Source organism: Chiloscyllium plagiosum, chromosome 38 (assembly GCF_004010195.1).
Source record: "Chiloscyllium plagiosum isolate BGI_BamShark_2017 chromosome 38, ASM401019v2, whole genome shotgun sequence".
Lineage (NCBI taxonomy): Eukaryota > Metazoa > Chordata > Chondrichthyes > Orectolobiformes > Hemiscylliidae > Chiloscyllium > Chiloscyllium plagiosum.
In genome coordinates this window covers 29153955-29169643 of record NC_057747.1, presented here as the reverse complement: position 1 = coordinate 29169643, position 15689 = coordinate 29153955, and the positions used below count along the sequence as shown (strand labels likewise).

General features: G+C 42.8%; 1 protein-coding gene across 1 annotated transcript in view; it reads left to right on the top strand.

Moving 5' to 3' along the window:
- The window catches only part of LOC122541732 (glutamate receptor ionotropic, delta-1-like), a 662279-nt gene that overhangs the window by 283026 nt on the left and 363564 nt on the right, over window positions 1–15689 (top strand). The window contains exon 3 of the mRNA XM_043678619.1: window positions 1625–1909. Within this exon, the coding sequence (XP_043534554.1) occupies window positions 1625–1909 (285 nt within the window). The remainder of the gene's footprint in view (window positions 1–1624; window positions 1910–15689) is intronic.

Below are 15689 nucleotides of genomic sequence, written 5' to 3'. Positions count from 1 at the left end.
CGTCGGAGGCTGAGGGGTGACCTTATAGAGGTTTACAAAATTATGAGGGGCATGGAAAGGATAAATATCCAAAGTCTTTTCCCTGGGGTCGTGGAATCCAGAACTAGAGAGCATAGGTTTAGGTTGAGAGGGGAAAGATATAAAAGGGACTCAAGGGTTAACTCTTTCATGCAGAGGGTGGTACATGTATGGACTGAACAGTCAGAGGAGGTGGTGGAGGCTGGTATATTTACAACATTTAAAAGGCATTTGGATGCATATGTGAACGGGAAGGGTTTTGAGGGATATGGGCCAAGTGCTGGCAAATGGGACTAGATTAGGTTGGGATACCTGGTTCAGCTTGAACAAGTTTGACCGAAGGGTCTGTTTCCATTGATGTACATCTCTATGACTCTATTACTCAAAGAGAATCTTGTCTTTCTACATCAGTTGCTTCTGGATGGACAGGAACAACTAAAAAGAAAATGTAAAGGAGAGGGGCAAACACTTTATTTCAACTGTATATCTCAGTATCATGGCCATCTTCGGAATGTTCCACACTTGAGCCATACACTGGAAACATCAGCAGGTTTTAGTCTGTCTTTAATCTTTAGTTTGGCATTTCATGCTATACGGAGAGAGTACTGCATTGTTGGCGATGGCATCTTTGAGGTGAAATGTTGGTCTGAGGTGGTGTGTACCCTCTCAGGTGACTATCGGAAATCTCATGGCATCGTTTAAAGAAGAACAGGGAAGCTCTATGTTGTGTCCTGGCTGTTACCTTTCAACTAACATCATTGAAGCCAATAATTTTATAATTGCTGGTTGTGAAACCTTGCTGTGCTCAATTTGGTTTCTCTGTGGGACAGCAGTGCAGCTTTGCAATGGTTGTAAACCATAACATGTTCACCTCCAGTTGTGAAAGGCACTATACATGTCCCATCACATGGTAAAATAAAGAGTAAAGCTTCCTCTACACTGTCCCCAAATCAAACACTCCCAGGACAGGGTCAGCATGGGGTTTGATAAAGAGCAATATTCTCTGTGCCGATATGGTACATTATTATTTTAGCTGTAAGCTTGTTTGCCAGTGTGACATTTTAATTTTCATGTGCAGTTTTCCCAACGGCCCCTTGTATAAGGTTATTAATCTCTTGCAATTATAACTAAATTATAAGCAGTTTGCAGAGTATGAAGATCTGATTCTCCAAACTACTTTCATCATTAACTGCAGTCTGTAATTTCTTGCTATTAATCTGGTCTGGAATAAGTGGGAAGAGAAAAACCAAAGGCCTTTCTCTTGTGAACTGAGAGTGGCACTGCCAGAGACCTGTGACCAGCTCCACATTTACTGTTGTCATGAGTTGGAGAAGCCAGTGTTGCACTGGGGTGTACAATATTAAAAATCACAGAACACCGGGCTATAGTCCAACAGGTTTATTTGGAAGCACGAGCTTTTGGAGCGCTGCTCCTTCACCAGGTGGTTGTCACAGCCAGGAGTAATGTTCCGAAAGCTAGTGCTTCCAAATAAACCTGTTGGACAATAACCTGGTGTTGTGTGATTTTAAACATTTACTGTAATCTCATAAACATTGTTACAAATATTAATGTCCCTGTCCCTAAAATGTTCATTTTTCTTTTTCAGCCTGTGACCTGATGACTCAAGGAATTCTCGCCCTAGTCTCCTCCACTGGCTGTCCCTCAGCCACTGCTCTCCAGTCGCTGACAGATACCATGCACATTCCTCACCTGTTTGTACAACGCAGCAATTCTGGCTCCCCTCGCACCGCCTGCCAGCTCATCAGTAACCCCGAGCTACAGGAGTACACTCTGCCCGCCAGACCTCCTGTCCGAATCGGCGATGTCATGCTGCGACTGGTCAACGAACTTCGGTGGCAAAAGTTCATTGTTTTCTACGACAGTAACTACGGTGAGTGTGTGTGTGTAGGGGTGGCGGCTAACTTCATATCAGGTGCACGTTAACGCTTTGAACAATCAAACCACTCACTTTGGATGGATATCTGGATAATCCCTTAAAGTCAAACCCAATCCAGGGCTCAGATTTAGTGTTAAAAGCTTACTTTGCACATAGTCAGGCTCACTCTACAGCTCATGAAAAAAAAAGGAGAATCTTTTAAAAGTTTAATCGCTTCAATATTGGATCTGTACTTTGAACATTCTGTGTTTTATGTTAAACACTTACATGAATAATATAAATTCACTTCCTCGCATACACTTGTGTTTAAAATATTCATCAGAAACCTTTACAAGGTTTGATCAAATTGTAACACAAATTTAGAAAATATTTCTTTGTTCATTTCGAATGATTCTGCTGCACTGACAAAAACTAATCAGAAATCAGAAATCATCCTGTAGGAATATTTAACATTTCACCTTAATTGTTCTGTACCTCCCCAAGTGTTCCTTCAGTAAATGTGCTCCATATGAGAGTGTGGAGGGTCAGGGTGAGAAGGAGCTGACATCTTGACTGATGTTGCTTTGAGTTGGTGCCATGAAGGATCCATTCAACCCTCCCCTCAAAGATCTTTGGCAGACTCTGCCATCACCAATCCTTTCTGTTTGCTGTCTCTGCAAATCTGATTTTAAAATCTGCCAATTCAAATTTGAAATCAGGCCCATGCTCCAAATTGATTGGTCGAACAGTAGGAGATCTGAAGAGTCAGCCATAGAGTCATAGAGATGTCCAGCATGGAATCAGACCCTTCGGTCCAACTCATCCATGCCGACCAGATATCCTAATCCAATCAGATCTTGTTTGCCATATTTGGCCCAATTGTACAATAAATGAATCAAAAACCTCTGTTCAAATGTTCGGGAAGGAATATAATTCAGACAGAGAGTTTCAGTTCATTCTTTGAAAAATACAGAACTTTGTGTCATGGAGTTCAATTCCAGGGTACGACCACACAGCCCAGCTCTCTGGGAGAGTAATTTGACTTTTTAACCATCTGTTTGAATTAGTTTCTGCTCTCTGCTCTTGCTGTGTTAGCTTCTGTATTAAGAGCATGAAGTCCTAAAGTTAAAGGAAGGGAAATGATATGTGGGGGAGGGACATGAGGGGGACAGTGCATAACATGAACCCTGATTTGGATTCAGTAACATTTTCCTCAATCAAAATCATTTGCATTATTGTGAGCTGCTCCTTTTAACCCATGTGGCTTCATCATTGTACCTTACCATCGCTGACTAGCGGCAGCCTGTCCAACAAGATTGGTGGCCCCTGGTGGAGGGCTCACTCCGACTGGGAGCAGAGCTGCAAAGTCCTTTACACTTCCCATTCTGAGGAACCCAAGGATTCGGTTTGTTCACAATCCCGGTCAATTACACGGAGAGTCATGGAGTAAGCAGTAAATTGTTAGAGAACGTTGACCCAGGTCTTTGTTGCTGAGTCTAAATGCAGAGGGTTATCAACAGCCAGGGATTGGAACTGCTGCCTGAGTTAGATTAAAGAGCGCTAGATGAAGGGATTCCTTTGTAGAGCACACACAGAAATCTTTAGGGATCAACCTGTGAACTCAGGCTCTGTTTGAATAACTGTCAGAAACTGACAAATCTGTGCCCAGTTAAGAGGATAATTTTAGTTTAACAATCATGCCACACACTTGAGTCATGATAATGATCAGAGAGAATAATGGAGGGAGGCTGCAAGGTCAGTGGATTATGTACTCGATGTGTCTTTCTAAGGGGTGTGTCTGGTTCTGAATATGAAGCTGTTAACAGTGGGAAACAGTTCTCTGTGTCCTCATTTACTTTCTCGAGTTTCCTAACTAATATTCTATCCTGTAAGCAAACCAGCTGGAATATAACTCTGTTGCTTTTGCATAATCGAAGATGTTGGATTATTTAAAATTAAACCATTTTATCTCGATGGTTAATTTGACTGGATTTAAAGTGGTGGCTGTTTATTCTTGTTCAAAAAATTGCTCAAGTGATGTTAAGACTATTTAATGAAAGGTTCTAATTGATCAGTAATATACGTAAACACTTGATGATCAGATCCTCAATTCATTTCAAATTAAGTAGTTTTATTGTGCACAGATTGGTATTTTTCCCAGACTATATTTACCAACCTAATACCAGGAATGGGTGGGTTGTCTGATGAAGGAAGGAAGGACACGTTAGATTTGTTCACTGGAGTTCTGGAAGAGTCGGAGGTGACTTGATTTGAACAGATCTGTCAGAGGGATGTGGGCAGGATGTTTCCTCTATCGGAAAATCTAGAAACAGAAGTTACTGATCAAAACCCAGGGATCACCCATTTCAAACAGACAACACAAACATTTATCTCCGAGGATTGTGGGTCCAGAACTCTCTTCCTGAAAAGACAGAGGGAGTAGGGTCCTCCAGTTTCTTTCAGGCAGCGATGAGTGCATTTGAATTAAGAAAAGGAAGGGTGAAAGGTTATCAGGAGTAATTGGTGATGTGGATTCTGTGTTACAATCAGATCAGCCATGGTCTTGAGCAGGCTTGATGGGCTAAATGGCCTAATCTTTCCCCAAGTTCATAAATTTGGATATCAAAAAATTGGTGAGTGTGAAGAAGTAAATGTAACATAATTAAAGAATCAGGTCTGAAATTTTAACTTTTTTTGTAATATTTGGAAATGGCAATGGTCATTGCGGTATCTGCAAGGTTATCGTGATCAATATAAATGGAACAAGCCACACACGTAGACCACTCGGCTCTTCAAGCCTGCTGTTGTTAAGATCACTGCCATTCTAATTTTAACCTCAACCCCACATTCCTATATTTCTTTGTAATTCACATGTGGGACGTAGCTGTTGTTCATTGGCAGCATTTGTTGCCATCCCTAATTTCCCGATAATCCCTGATATCCCAATAATATTTAATCTCCTTGGTAACCAATAATTTATATACCTCTGCTTTCTGATTTCTAAGTCAAAATGTGTGGGGTCAAGCCCCAGTGTAGGATTGGATTTTGAACGTTTGTCAGTGCCGCACTGAGGGAGTGCTGTGATGTTGGAGACATCATCCTTGTGAGGAGAAGGCAGGCTGCCTCTACATGAAGGTTCAGCTCAGCTCTGGCACCATTCAAAGAGCACCATAGTAGTTCTCGGCTGACGACATCAGAATCTGATTCACTGGTCCTTCATGTTAAATCTGACAGTATATAACATGGCTGCACTGTTCACCAATTAAACACCCCATTGAAAAACAATTCATTGAAGCTAATGTGCTTTGAGGTGTGCTTGTGAGAGGCATTTTAATGTGTTTCATAAATGCAAGTTCCTTTATAAAGTTGTCTGGTGAGTGACAACAGAGGGTTACGATAATGGTATCAAATGTTCAAATGTGTGTTGTCAGGATAATCCAGCAAGCTGCAGGAACTTGGGTATGGAGTTAGGAGGGAGATACAAGTGAGTGCAAAGACTTACCTAAGATGGAACTACTGTCTACTATCCTACTATCTACTAAGCTACACCCCTACTGTCAGTCCCACATACACATTTCACCAAGAGGCTACCTGCAAAACAGCATTGGCAGAGCTTGAGAACAGTTTCCTGTCCATCTCTCATCCTCTCCCTTTATATTCTGGACCATTTCCCACCATCTAGAACTCCCTGCAGGAGAGAGAGGAATTATAGAAGAGAATTTCAGATCAGATAGTGTCTTCTTTTGCCTCTCATTGGCCGTGTTAGATTGACATGCAATTTCCATCTGTGGCAGTGTGTAGATTCTTGTGACAACGGGATATGGAGTTTATTGCTCCATTGGCTGTGCTCAGTAATGTAAATGGGCTGTTTTCCAAAGAGTCTTAGAGCAATGTTTGAATATTGGGATGTAAAACTAGCATTGACATTGATGATCATCTTAGTTTCACAAACAGCACGTTCAGTTTTAAATAATACTTGAGGTGGTTTCTATTTTCAGCCACAATTTCCACAATGCTAGTTTCGTACTCAATTAGTGAGGTTAGAATTTGCCCCTTAGAATCGGAGAAGAATCTTTGGGAAAAGCATTGATTTGTTTTAACAGCATCAGGATTGATGAGCCATACCATTATACTCATATTTAACTGGAGACCAATGCACAGCAAAGGTGGAAGTCAAAATGGGATGTGCAAATATTAAACTCCTGGACTTGTATTCAGTTCAAACACAACATGCCTTCAGTATTGTTGAATTTATGAGCCCACTCAGGAAATTTAAAAACCTTCACGAAATTGACATTTAGAATGGATGCCAAGATCAAGCAACTTGCAGAGATACCTGACCCACCTTCTTGCAGTATTGTTGATGGTAAATCTGCACTTAACACAAAAAAGCAGTTTAGTTGTGTGTCAAACAGGCAGATAGAAAAATCACATGACTTGCACCATTTGATTATGATATTTGAGGTTCTGTGAAAGTATTAATTTGTCCTAAATTCTATTTGACAGAATATTTTAATAATTCTGTATCTAGTCCTCAGGTTATATAACCCTTTGTTAACTTAAATATTACATTGAAGGCAATTTTATCAAGTTATCTGACCAAATTTACTTTGTAAATTATTCACTAAGAATTTTGTTGTAATTCAAATTCACCCTTTGACCTCTGTCCGTCACCAAACATCATGTTTATTGTTTAAATCAGAAACACAATGCAGAGAGCTGCTGGGATGTATACAGGGAGTACACCAAAGGCACAGATCCAAGGAAATGACAACTCTGCATAAAACACTAGCACAGCTCATCCCCGGGTCCTGGCCAGTGATAATGGACCACTGCTCTCCATTCCAGTTACGTGTTCCGGAAAGGATATCCCAGAACTGGGAGCATTTCAGAAAGGTGCCGAGATTGAGGCTTTGGAGTCTGAGGAAAGGTTGAAGAAGCCAATGTTGAAGAAAAGGAGATAAAGGAGATATGACTCAAAATATTTTTGAACATATGTTTATAGGGCCAAGGATTATTGTTGGGTGATCCATTTTCTATTAGATTCTAGTTTGTAATTGTGTTTCCAGGAATTGTTTTAGGTGTGTGTAGTGCAGGGTTAGGATTCAGCAACATTGGAGAGTATGTAAGGGAGCGGATAAATTGAGCTTTGATTTGCTTATAATAGAAATAGAGAAATATGTTATCAAATTTTGAGAAGGCAAGATGCACAGGCAGTTTAAATGTGATTACTGTGTGTACACATGCAGTAGGATCTATCAAGGTGGTCACAGTAGAATTTAAGTGGAGCAGTTGGGAAATAAGAGAGCAGACTTATCCTCAATTTGTAGCTTTTTCATCGTACTCCATTTAGCATTGACTAAAAGAAATTTCACTTGGATTTATACACGCATCAATACCGAAGATTTAAAAGTAAATGCAGGGGCACTGCTGAACGCTAACAACTGGAGACATTAGACAGAAAATGCTGAATGGGCAAATCTTTTCTGTCCTTGACAGAAAGCTGGAATCCCAGCAAGCAGCTTTTGATGAGGAAAGCATTCAGCTAACTGCATTTCATACCCGGTTGAGTTATTTAAGATTCATCTTTGTGCATTTCAATCTCATCAGGGCAGGAAATGTCTCAAATAAAGATCAATAAACTCTTGGATAGACCAAAAGGAGTCGAGCTGTTGGTCAATGACGGTGTGTGTGTTTTTGGAGCTACGACTAGAAGCAGGAGTAGCCCTTTCACTTTGTAGTGATTGTAACGAGGTCAGGCAGGTGGACCTCATAGAATAGGAGTTCCCTGATTAGGGCTGTTAATCTGGTCCAATTAGGAGCCCTGGCTGACAGATATAAACAGGAGTGTCAGCCTGTACTTCCCCCGGGAATCTGTGCCCCACAACCTGAGCCACCTCCGGAATTTTAGGTTTGTCCCTTTTAATTCTGGACTCCCCGACCCCCGGGAAAATACTTTGTCTATTTATCCTATTCATGCCCCTCATAATTTTGTAAACCTCAACAAGTCACCCCTCAGCCTCCGACGCTCCAGGGAAAACAGCCCCAGCTTGTTCAGCCTCTCCCTGTAGCTCAGATCCTCCAACCCTGGTAACATCCTTGTAAATCTTTTCTGAACCCTTTCAAGTTTCACAACATCTTTCCGACAGGAAGGAGACCAGAATTGCACGCAATATTCCAAACGTGGCCTAACCAATGTCCTGTACAGCCGCAACATGATCTCCCAACTCCTGTACTCAATACTCTGACCAATAAAGGAAAGCATACCAAACGCTTTCTTCACTAACCTATCTACCTGCGACTCCACTTTCTTTCCCAAGATTTTCTTTCCCAAAATGCAGCACCTCGCATTTATCTGAATTAAACTACATCTGCCACCTCTTAGCCCATTGGCCCATCTGGTCCAGATCGTGTTGTAATCTGAGGTAACCCTCTTCGCTATCCACTACACCTCCAATTTTGGTGTCATTAGAGGGCATAGGTTTAGCGTGAGAGGGGAAAGATATAAAAGAGACCTAAGGGGCAACTTTTTCATGCAGAGGGAGGTACATGTATGGAATGAGCTGCCAGAGGAAATGGTGGAGGCTGGAACAATTGCAACATTTAAGAGGCATTTGGATGGGGATATGAATAGGAAAGGTTTGGAGGGATATGGGCCGGGTGCTGGCAGGTGGGACTAGATTGGATTGGGATATCTGGTCGGCATGCACGGGTTGGACCGAAGGGTCTGTTTCCATGCTGTACATCTCTATGACTCTATGACTCTATCACTGCGGGCCCGTATCGACCGCTGCTGCACACAGTCCACCTCTTCTCCCTTATCCACCACCCAGACACGCCTTGGCGTGCCCATTTGCCACCGGGCAGTGGGGATCCCCAGTGGAGGGCTCTCTATATGGGAGTCAGCCCCCTTTCTCTCGGGGATCTGGGGTGGAGGGTGCTGCATGCAGTGGACCCCTGCAACTGCAGATTACGGTGGTTCACGGACTCCCAGCCCAACTGCTTGTTCTGTGGTGCTGTGGAGTCCGTGGACCACGTGTATATTGGGTGGGGGCATTTGCACTCCCTTTTTGATTTTCTCAAAAACCTCCTCCTCTGCTTTTAGTTGCACTTCAGTCCCACGCTCCTGATCTTTGGGCGGTACGGAGGGGGAAGGGCAGGTCTGAAGACCTCCTCGTGGGTCTGCTCCTGGGCCTGGCCAAACTGGCCATAAATGGGTCCAGACAGCGGGCCGTGGAGGAGGTCATTAAGGCCGACTGCCTGCGCTCTTCCGCGGTTATGTTGGACCCCGGGTGTCCTTGGAGAAGGAGCACGCGGTCTCCACCAACACCCTGGAGATTTTCAGGGATTTTCAGGGACACCGCAGGGAGCGGAGTGTTTATTTCCCCCTCCAACTCTATTCTGATTTAATCCCTGCCCTCCCCTTCACTGTTTGATCACACAGCGTTGTCCTTTGATGCGAAGAGCACTGCTTGTCACTGGCCACTTGGGTGTTTCTTTTCTTCCTGGTTTGTGGGAATTGAATAGAGATTTGTACACCTTGTGTCTTTCACTGTGTCAAAAAACCCAGGAGTGTCAGAGGTTCTGTTCACTCTGAGAGCTGGCTCTTAGGGAGCTGGATCAGTGTCAAGGACTCTCCACATGTAAATAAAATGATGGGATACCGGCCTCCCTGGAGTTATTTTGTGGCCCTTGCAGACATTCATTTAGGCCACGTTTTGCTCTGTACCTTAACTCCAGTTAGCTGCTTTGGTTCCAGAATCTAGAAATCTAAATAAAACAAAAACCTATCTCAGTTTTGAAATTTGCACTTGACCTCCAGCCCCAACTGTTTTTTAAGGAGAAGGATCTTTCAATCTGTATCATACATTGAGTGAAGAAGTATTTCCTGACATCACCACAAAAAGCCGAGCTTTCGTTTTAAACGCCTGCCACTTTGTCCTGCACACCTCACTTCAGAGGAAATTTTTTTCTTTATTTCCCTGATCAAGTTAAATTTGATTATCTTTAACCTTCTGCAGTGAAGAGAATGTAAACCTAATCTTTCCATCCTGGATTTAAAAAACCCCTCCAAATACTGATTTTGTAAATTCACAGAATCACAGAATCATGGAATTGTTTCACAGAATCATGGAATTGTTACAGCATAAAGAAGGCCATTCAGCCTACTGTGCCTGTACCGGCTCGCTGAAGGAATGGTTCACCTGGAATTGATCTGCTGTTTTTTTCTTCTCCTGAACCCTTCACACTCTCTTTTCAGAAAACAATCCAATTCTCTTTGGAACCTGCCTTGACCACACTCTCAGGAAGCAGATGGCAGGCTCAAACCACACACTGTGACAAACTCCCTCCTCATATTGCCATTGCTTCTTTTACTGATTACCTCCAACCACTTGGTCTCCATCCTTGTACCAATGGCAGCTGTTTGTCTCTCTCTGCTCTGTCCAGACTCCCCTCATGATTTTGAACTCCTTGAAGAGATTCTGCTCAACCTTCTTTTTTTCTGAAGTGTGCAGCCTAAATGTCTTCAGTCTTTCTGGAAGTATAGAATCCCTACAGTGTGGAAACAGGCCCTTCGGCCTAACGAGTCCACACTGACCCCCCGAAGAGTAACCCATCCAGACCCATTTCCCTACCTTATTAAACTATATTTACCCTTGAATAATGCACCTATTCTACACATCCCAGAACACTATGGGCAATTTAGCATGGCCAATCCACCCTAACCTGCACATCATTGGACTGTGAGAAGAAACTGGAACAACAGGAGGAAATCCACGCAGACATGGGGAGAATGTGCAAACTCTGTAAAGACAGTCGCCCAAGGCTGGGATCGAACTCGGGTCCCTGGTGCTGTGAGGCAGCAGGGCTAACCACTGAGCCATCCTGCAACCTTTCTTTCAAGCTGATATTCTTCATCCCTGGAACCACTCACATAAATCTTTTTCTGCACTTTTTATAATAACTTCACATCTTTCCTAAAGTTCCAAGTCTATACTCAGTAATCCAGCTGAGAGTGAACTGGTGTTTAGTACAAATTTAATATAACCCCCTTGCTGTTGTGTTGTAGGCCGTTACCAATTTAATTTTATTAACTGTGCTCTCCACTCATCGTGGCATCTTCCACAACCTATGCACACACCTGATCCCTCTGCTCCTACATCCATTTAGGATTGTACCCCTTACTTTATATTGTGGACAGTTTCCCATCATCTAGAGCTCTCTGAAGATGTCCCCAGTTTTGAAAAGATGTGGAGATTTTGAATGGTTCAGACACACTTAGCGTTTGTTATCCAGGAAACATTAGAGAATTAAAACCTGTTCAACCACTGGCTAACCATTCAACTGTCCACCTCCCCCACCCCTGGCTCTCTCTGATCACCCTGGGAGACCTGACACATCCCTGATTCAAACGCCACCCCTCCCTGACTAACCCCACCAACACCCTCTCTTCCCAACACTGGTTGTCCTGCTGCCCATTGAACAGCCCCCTTGACTCTCCCACTCTCTCACCTGAACGTGAACCATCTCCACTTGCACCCCCACCAACTAGAGATCCGAACCTCCTCCCATCAGGACCCATACAAAATCCTCACATCACCTCTATCCCAACTGCATTCATCCTGATCCACACTAAGCCCTCAATCACTAACCTGTTCCTATGCCACCTGCCATCCTGTGCCCTTACCCACTCACTCACCCTCTACTCATTCTCTAGGGGGAGACGATGACCTCGTGGTATTATGGCTGGACTGTTAATCCAGAGACCCAGGTAATGTTCTGGGGACTGGATTTGAATCCCGCCATGGCAAATGATGAAATTTGACTTCAACAAAAATCTGGAATTAAGACTCTAGCGATGACCATGAACCTATTGTCGATTGTTGGAAGAACCCATCTGGGTCACCAATGCCCTTTAGAGACAGAAACTGCCATCCTTACCTGGTCTGGTCTACATGTCACTCCAGACCCACATCAATGTGGTTGACTCTTACCTGCCCTTGGGACAGTTAGGGATGGCCAATAAATGCTGGCCTGACCAGTGATGCACCCATTCTGTGAATAAGTTTTTAAACTCATTAGATAACAGTAAATGTCAAAATAATTAAGTAAAACTAATTACAATTAAAATTATTAACTAACAGAGGTTTATAAAATCATGAGGAGCATGGATAGAGTAAATAGACAAGATCTTTTCACTGGGTTGGGGTCCAGAACTAGAGGGCATAGGTTTAGGGTGAGAGGAGAAAAGTTTAAAAGGGACCTAAGGGGCAATGTGTTCACGCAGAGGGTGGTACGTGTTTGGAATGAGCTGCCAGATGAAGTGGTGGAGGCTGGTACAGTTACAGCATTTAAAAGGCCTCTGGATAGATATATGAATAGGAAGGGTTGAGAGGGATATGGGCCAAGTACTGTCAAACAGGACTGGATCAATTTAGGATACCTGGTCAGCGTGGATGAGTTGGCCGAAGAGTCTATTTGCATGCTGTAGTTTCTCTATGATTCTATGACAATGACATAAAATCTTTAAAAAATGCAAAAAGCCTTCACACTTAAAATTAATCAATGAACAAAATATTCAATGCTTAAAAGGAACAGAGAAATAATTTAATGTCATAAACACCCACCAGGCGATATTATTCTCTATAGTGTTTGTTGCTGTCTACATGGGGTATTTGCTGCTCCTCCAGCATAATGAAGGATATGGCAACATCTCCCTCCCTATGCTGCGCTGAGGCCTAGATAGAGCCCATAACATATGCATTCAGAACTGTCTAGACCTCACAATCCAGCCAATTAAAAACCTGGAGAGGTAAGTGGATGTTTCCTGACAGGATTACCATCATTTGGATCCATACCAATTGTAATCAGAGGTTCCAGGTCATTATTTATATGCTCATTAAAGACTTTGGAGATCCCCTATCACATTAGCTATCAGTGTCTTCTCATACTCTCACTTTGCTTTTTTTAAAATTTGCTTTCTCATTTCAGCTCAGAACCATCTATACTCAGCCAGGTTGTTGGTCGTGTTATTGGTTTCACATCCATCATGAGCACATCCCTCTCTTTTATCATCCAGGGAGTTCTACCCTTATTCCTCTCGCCTTTCCATTAATGGGACTATACCTTGACTGTGTTTGGAATATTTCTTGTTTGCAAGGAGCCCATTGTTCAGTGACAGTTTTTCCTGGCAAACTTTGACTCTACTTTATTTAGCCCAGATCCATTTCACCATAATGAAGCTGGTGTCTTCCCAGTTAATTAGTTTTAATCTGTATTATCCCTTGCCTTTTTCCAGAGTCACACTGTGATATAATAACCACTGTCTCTAAAATGTTCTCCTACAAATACTTGATCTATTTGGTCCACCTTATTCCTAACAACTAGATCTTCCAGAGCGTCCTTTGTTGATGGGCTAGAGAAACATTGCTGCAGGATACTCTCCTGAACACTCTTCAGGATTTCCTGCTCCTCTCTGTCTTTTACACAATCACCTTCCTAGTTCATCTTCCAGTTAACGGAATTAAAACATCTCTATAATTCTTCCACCTCCCTTTAATTTCTCTTGACAGTATTATTCTCCTCACTAAGAGAGGATGTAAACTCATCGGAAGCAGTTCACGAGAGGTTTACTAGACTGGAATGGGTGTGTTGCCTTGTAAGGAAAGGTTGGACAGTCTGGGCTTGTATTCACTGGACTAATAGGCAATTTGATTAAAACATTTAAGATCGTGAGGAGTGTTGCCTGGAAGTGTGCGGAAACAATGTTTCCTCTTGTGGAAGAATTTAGAACAAGAGTCTCTTTAACACAAAGATGGCAATTTTTTTTTACAATGGTCATGAGTCTTGGAACTCTCTTCCTTAAACCAAAAAGTGTAAAGAGGATCTTTGAATATTTTTAAGGCCATGATAAATAGATTTATGTTAATCAAAGGGGTGAAAGGTTATTGGAAGTGACAGGATTGTGGAGTAATCAGATCAGCCATGATGTTCTGAAATGGCAGCGCAGGCTGAAGGGCTGAATGGCCTACTGCTGCTCCTAGTTCATGTGTCACTATGTCCCCTTGACAAAGTAATCCAGGGCTGGTGAGTCAGAATTTGGCATCGATGAAATATATATCCAAGCAGCAGGAGTTAGCTGCGGACAAATGTGTTCATTTCCAACCACAGAGTGAGAAGACGGACTCACAGATGGATGTGAGTGACAGGTTATCCTGCTACATTGAACCATGACTGATTGATCAGGAGGCCAGTGCTGTTGCTGTCATTTTAACTTGTTTCACTATGGCTTGTTGCTGACCCCATCATCTCCCATTGTACGTTCCTTCATTGTCGCTGGAATCCTCCTTAAGGGCTTTGTAGGTCAACCAATAGCACATGGACTGCAGTGGTTCAAGAAGGCAGCTCAACCCCACCTTCTCAAGTGGCAATTTTGGCTGACGTTGCGAGAAGCAATCACAGCTTATGAGTCTAATTTTTTAAAATGCTGTCTGGTATGGCAAAAAGCATCAGTATTTTTATTTGTATCTGACAATTTTCCTGGAAAACAAGGGGCGAGCAATAAGTGGTGGCCCATCCAGTGACACTCACATCCTAAACATGACAACTGAGACAGTGGCTGAAGTGCAGAGTGTTTCATGTTGTCACTGGCTGCTTTCGCTGACACAGTCTTTCACATTTTCACCACAAACATCTTTGTCTCAACAAACACAGTGTTCACCTTGATAAAGGTGATGGTCAGTGGTACTGACTCATAACCAGCTCCTGCACAATACTGTTATAGCATCGGGATCTGAACTGTGAGGCAGAGCTGGCATCTTTTTAATTAAGAAGGCTTTTCACAGTCTGTCAGTCATCCAGTCTGTCAGTCAGATATCATCTCTTGCAGTGTGTACACAGCTGTAAGTGGCCACTTGTTGGGCGTCAGTTCACCTAATCTGTTAATTGCTCTCTGGAGAGGTCAGGTCATCATTATGACAGGCTGTCAGTGAGAATTGTAATTTAAAAACCAGGACCTCTGGGAGAGGTGTCTCCTCCGAATATTGTCTTAATGAACACTTTACTTCTTCACATTGCTTTGCCTGCTTGTCATTTCTGCATTTTTGTTTTATTTTTATTGTTGAAATCTGTTCCTGTTTTAACAACAACCTTATAGAATCACAGAATTGCAGCAGTGCAGAAGAAAGCCATTCAAGCCATTAGCTCTGTGCTGGCCCTTGGAATCAGCACCTGACTGAGTGCCATTCTCCTGCCAACTCTCCATTACCCTATATCTTGACCCCTTTCAGATAATTGTCTCATTCCACTTTGAGTATCTCAGTTGAACCTGCCTCCACCTCACTGTCACGTGTGTTCCAGACCCTAAGCACTTGCTGTGTGAAAAAGGTTCCCTTCATTGTCACTTTTACTTGTTGTTCTATTTGAATAGTGTCAATAAATGGCAACATATTGGCCAGTGGTGTTCCACAGGGGTCAGTGTTGGGGCCACTGTTGTTTGTGATATACATAAATGATCTGGAAGAGGGCACTGTTGGTATGATCAGCAAGTTTGCAGATGACACAAAGATTGGTGGAGTAGCAGAAAGCATAAGGGACGGTCAGAGAATACAGGAGGATATAGATAAACTGGACCTGGGTGGAGAAGTGGCAGATGGAGTTCAATCCAGGCAAATGTGAGGTGATGCATTTTGGGAAGTCTAATTCGAGAGTGAATTATACAGTAAACGGAAGAGCCTTGGGAAAAGTTGATGGGCAGAGAGATCTGGGAGTGCAGGTCCATTGTACCCTGAAGGTT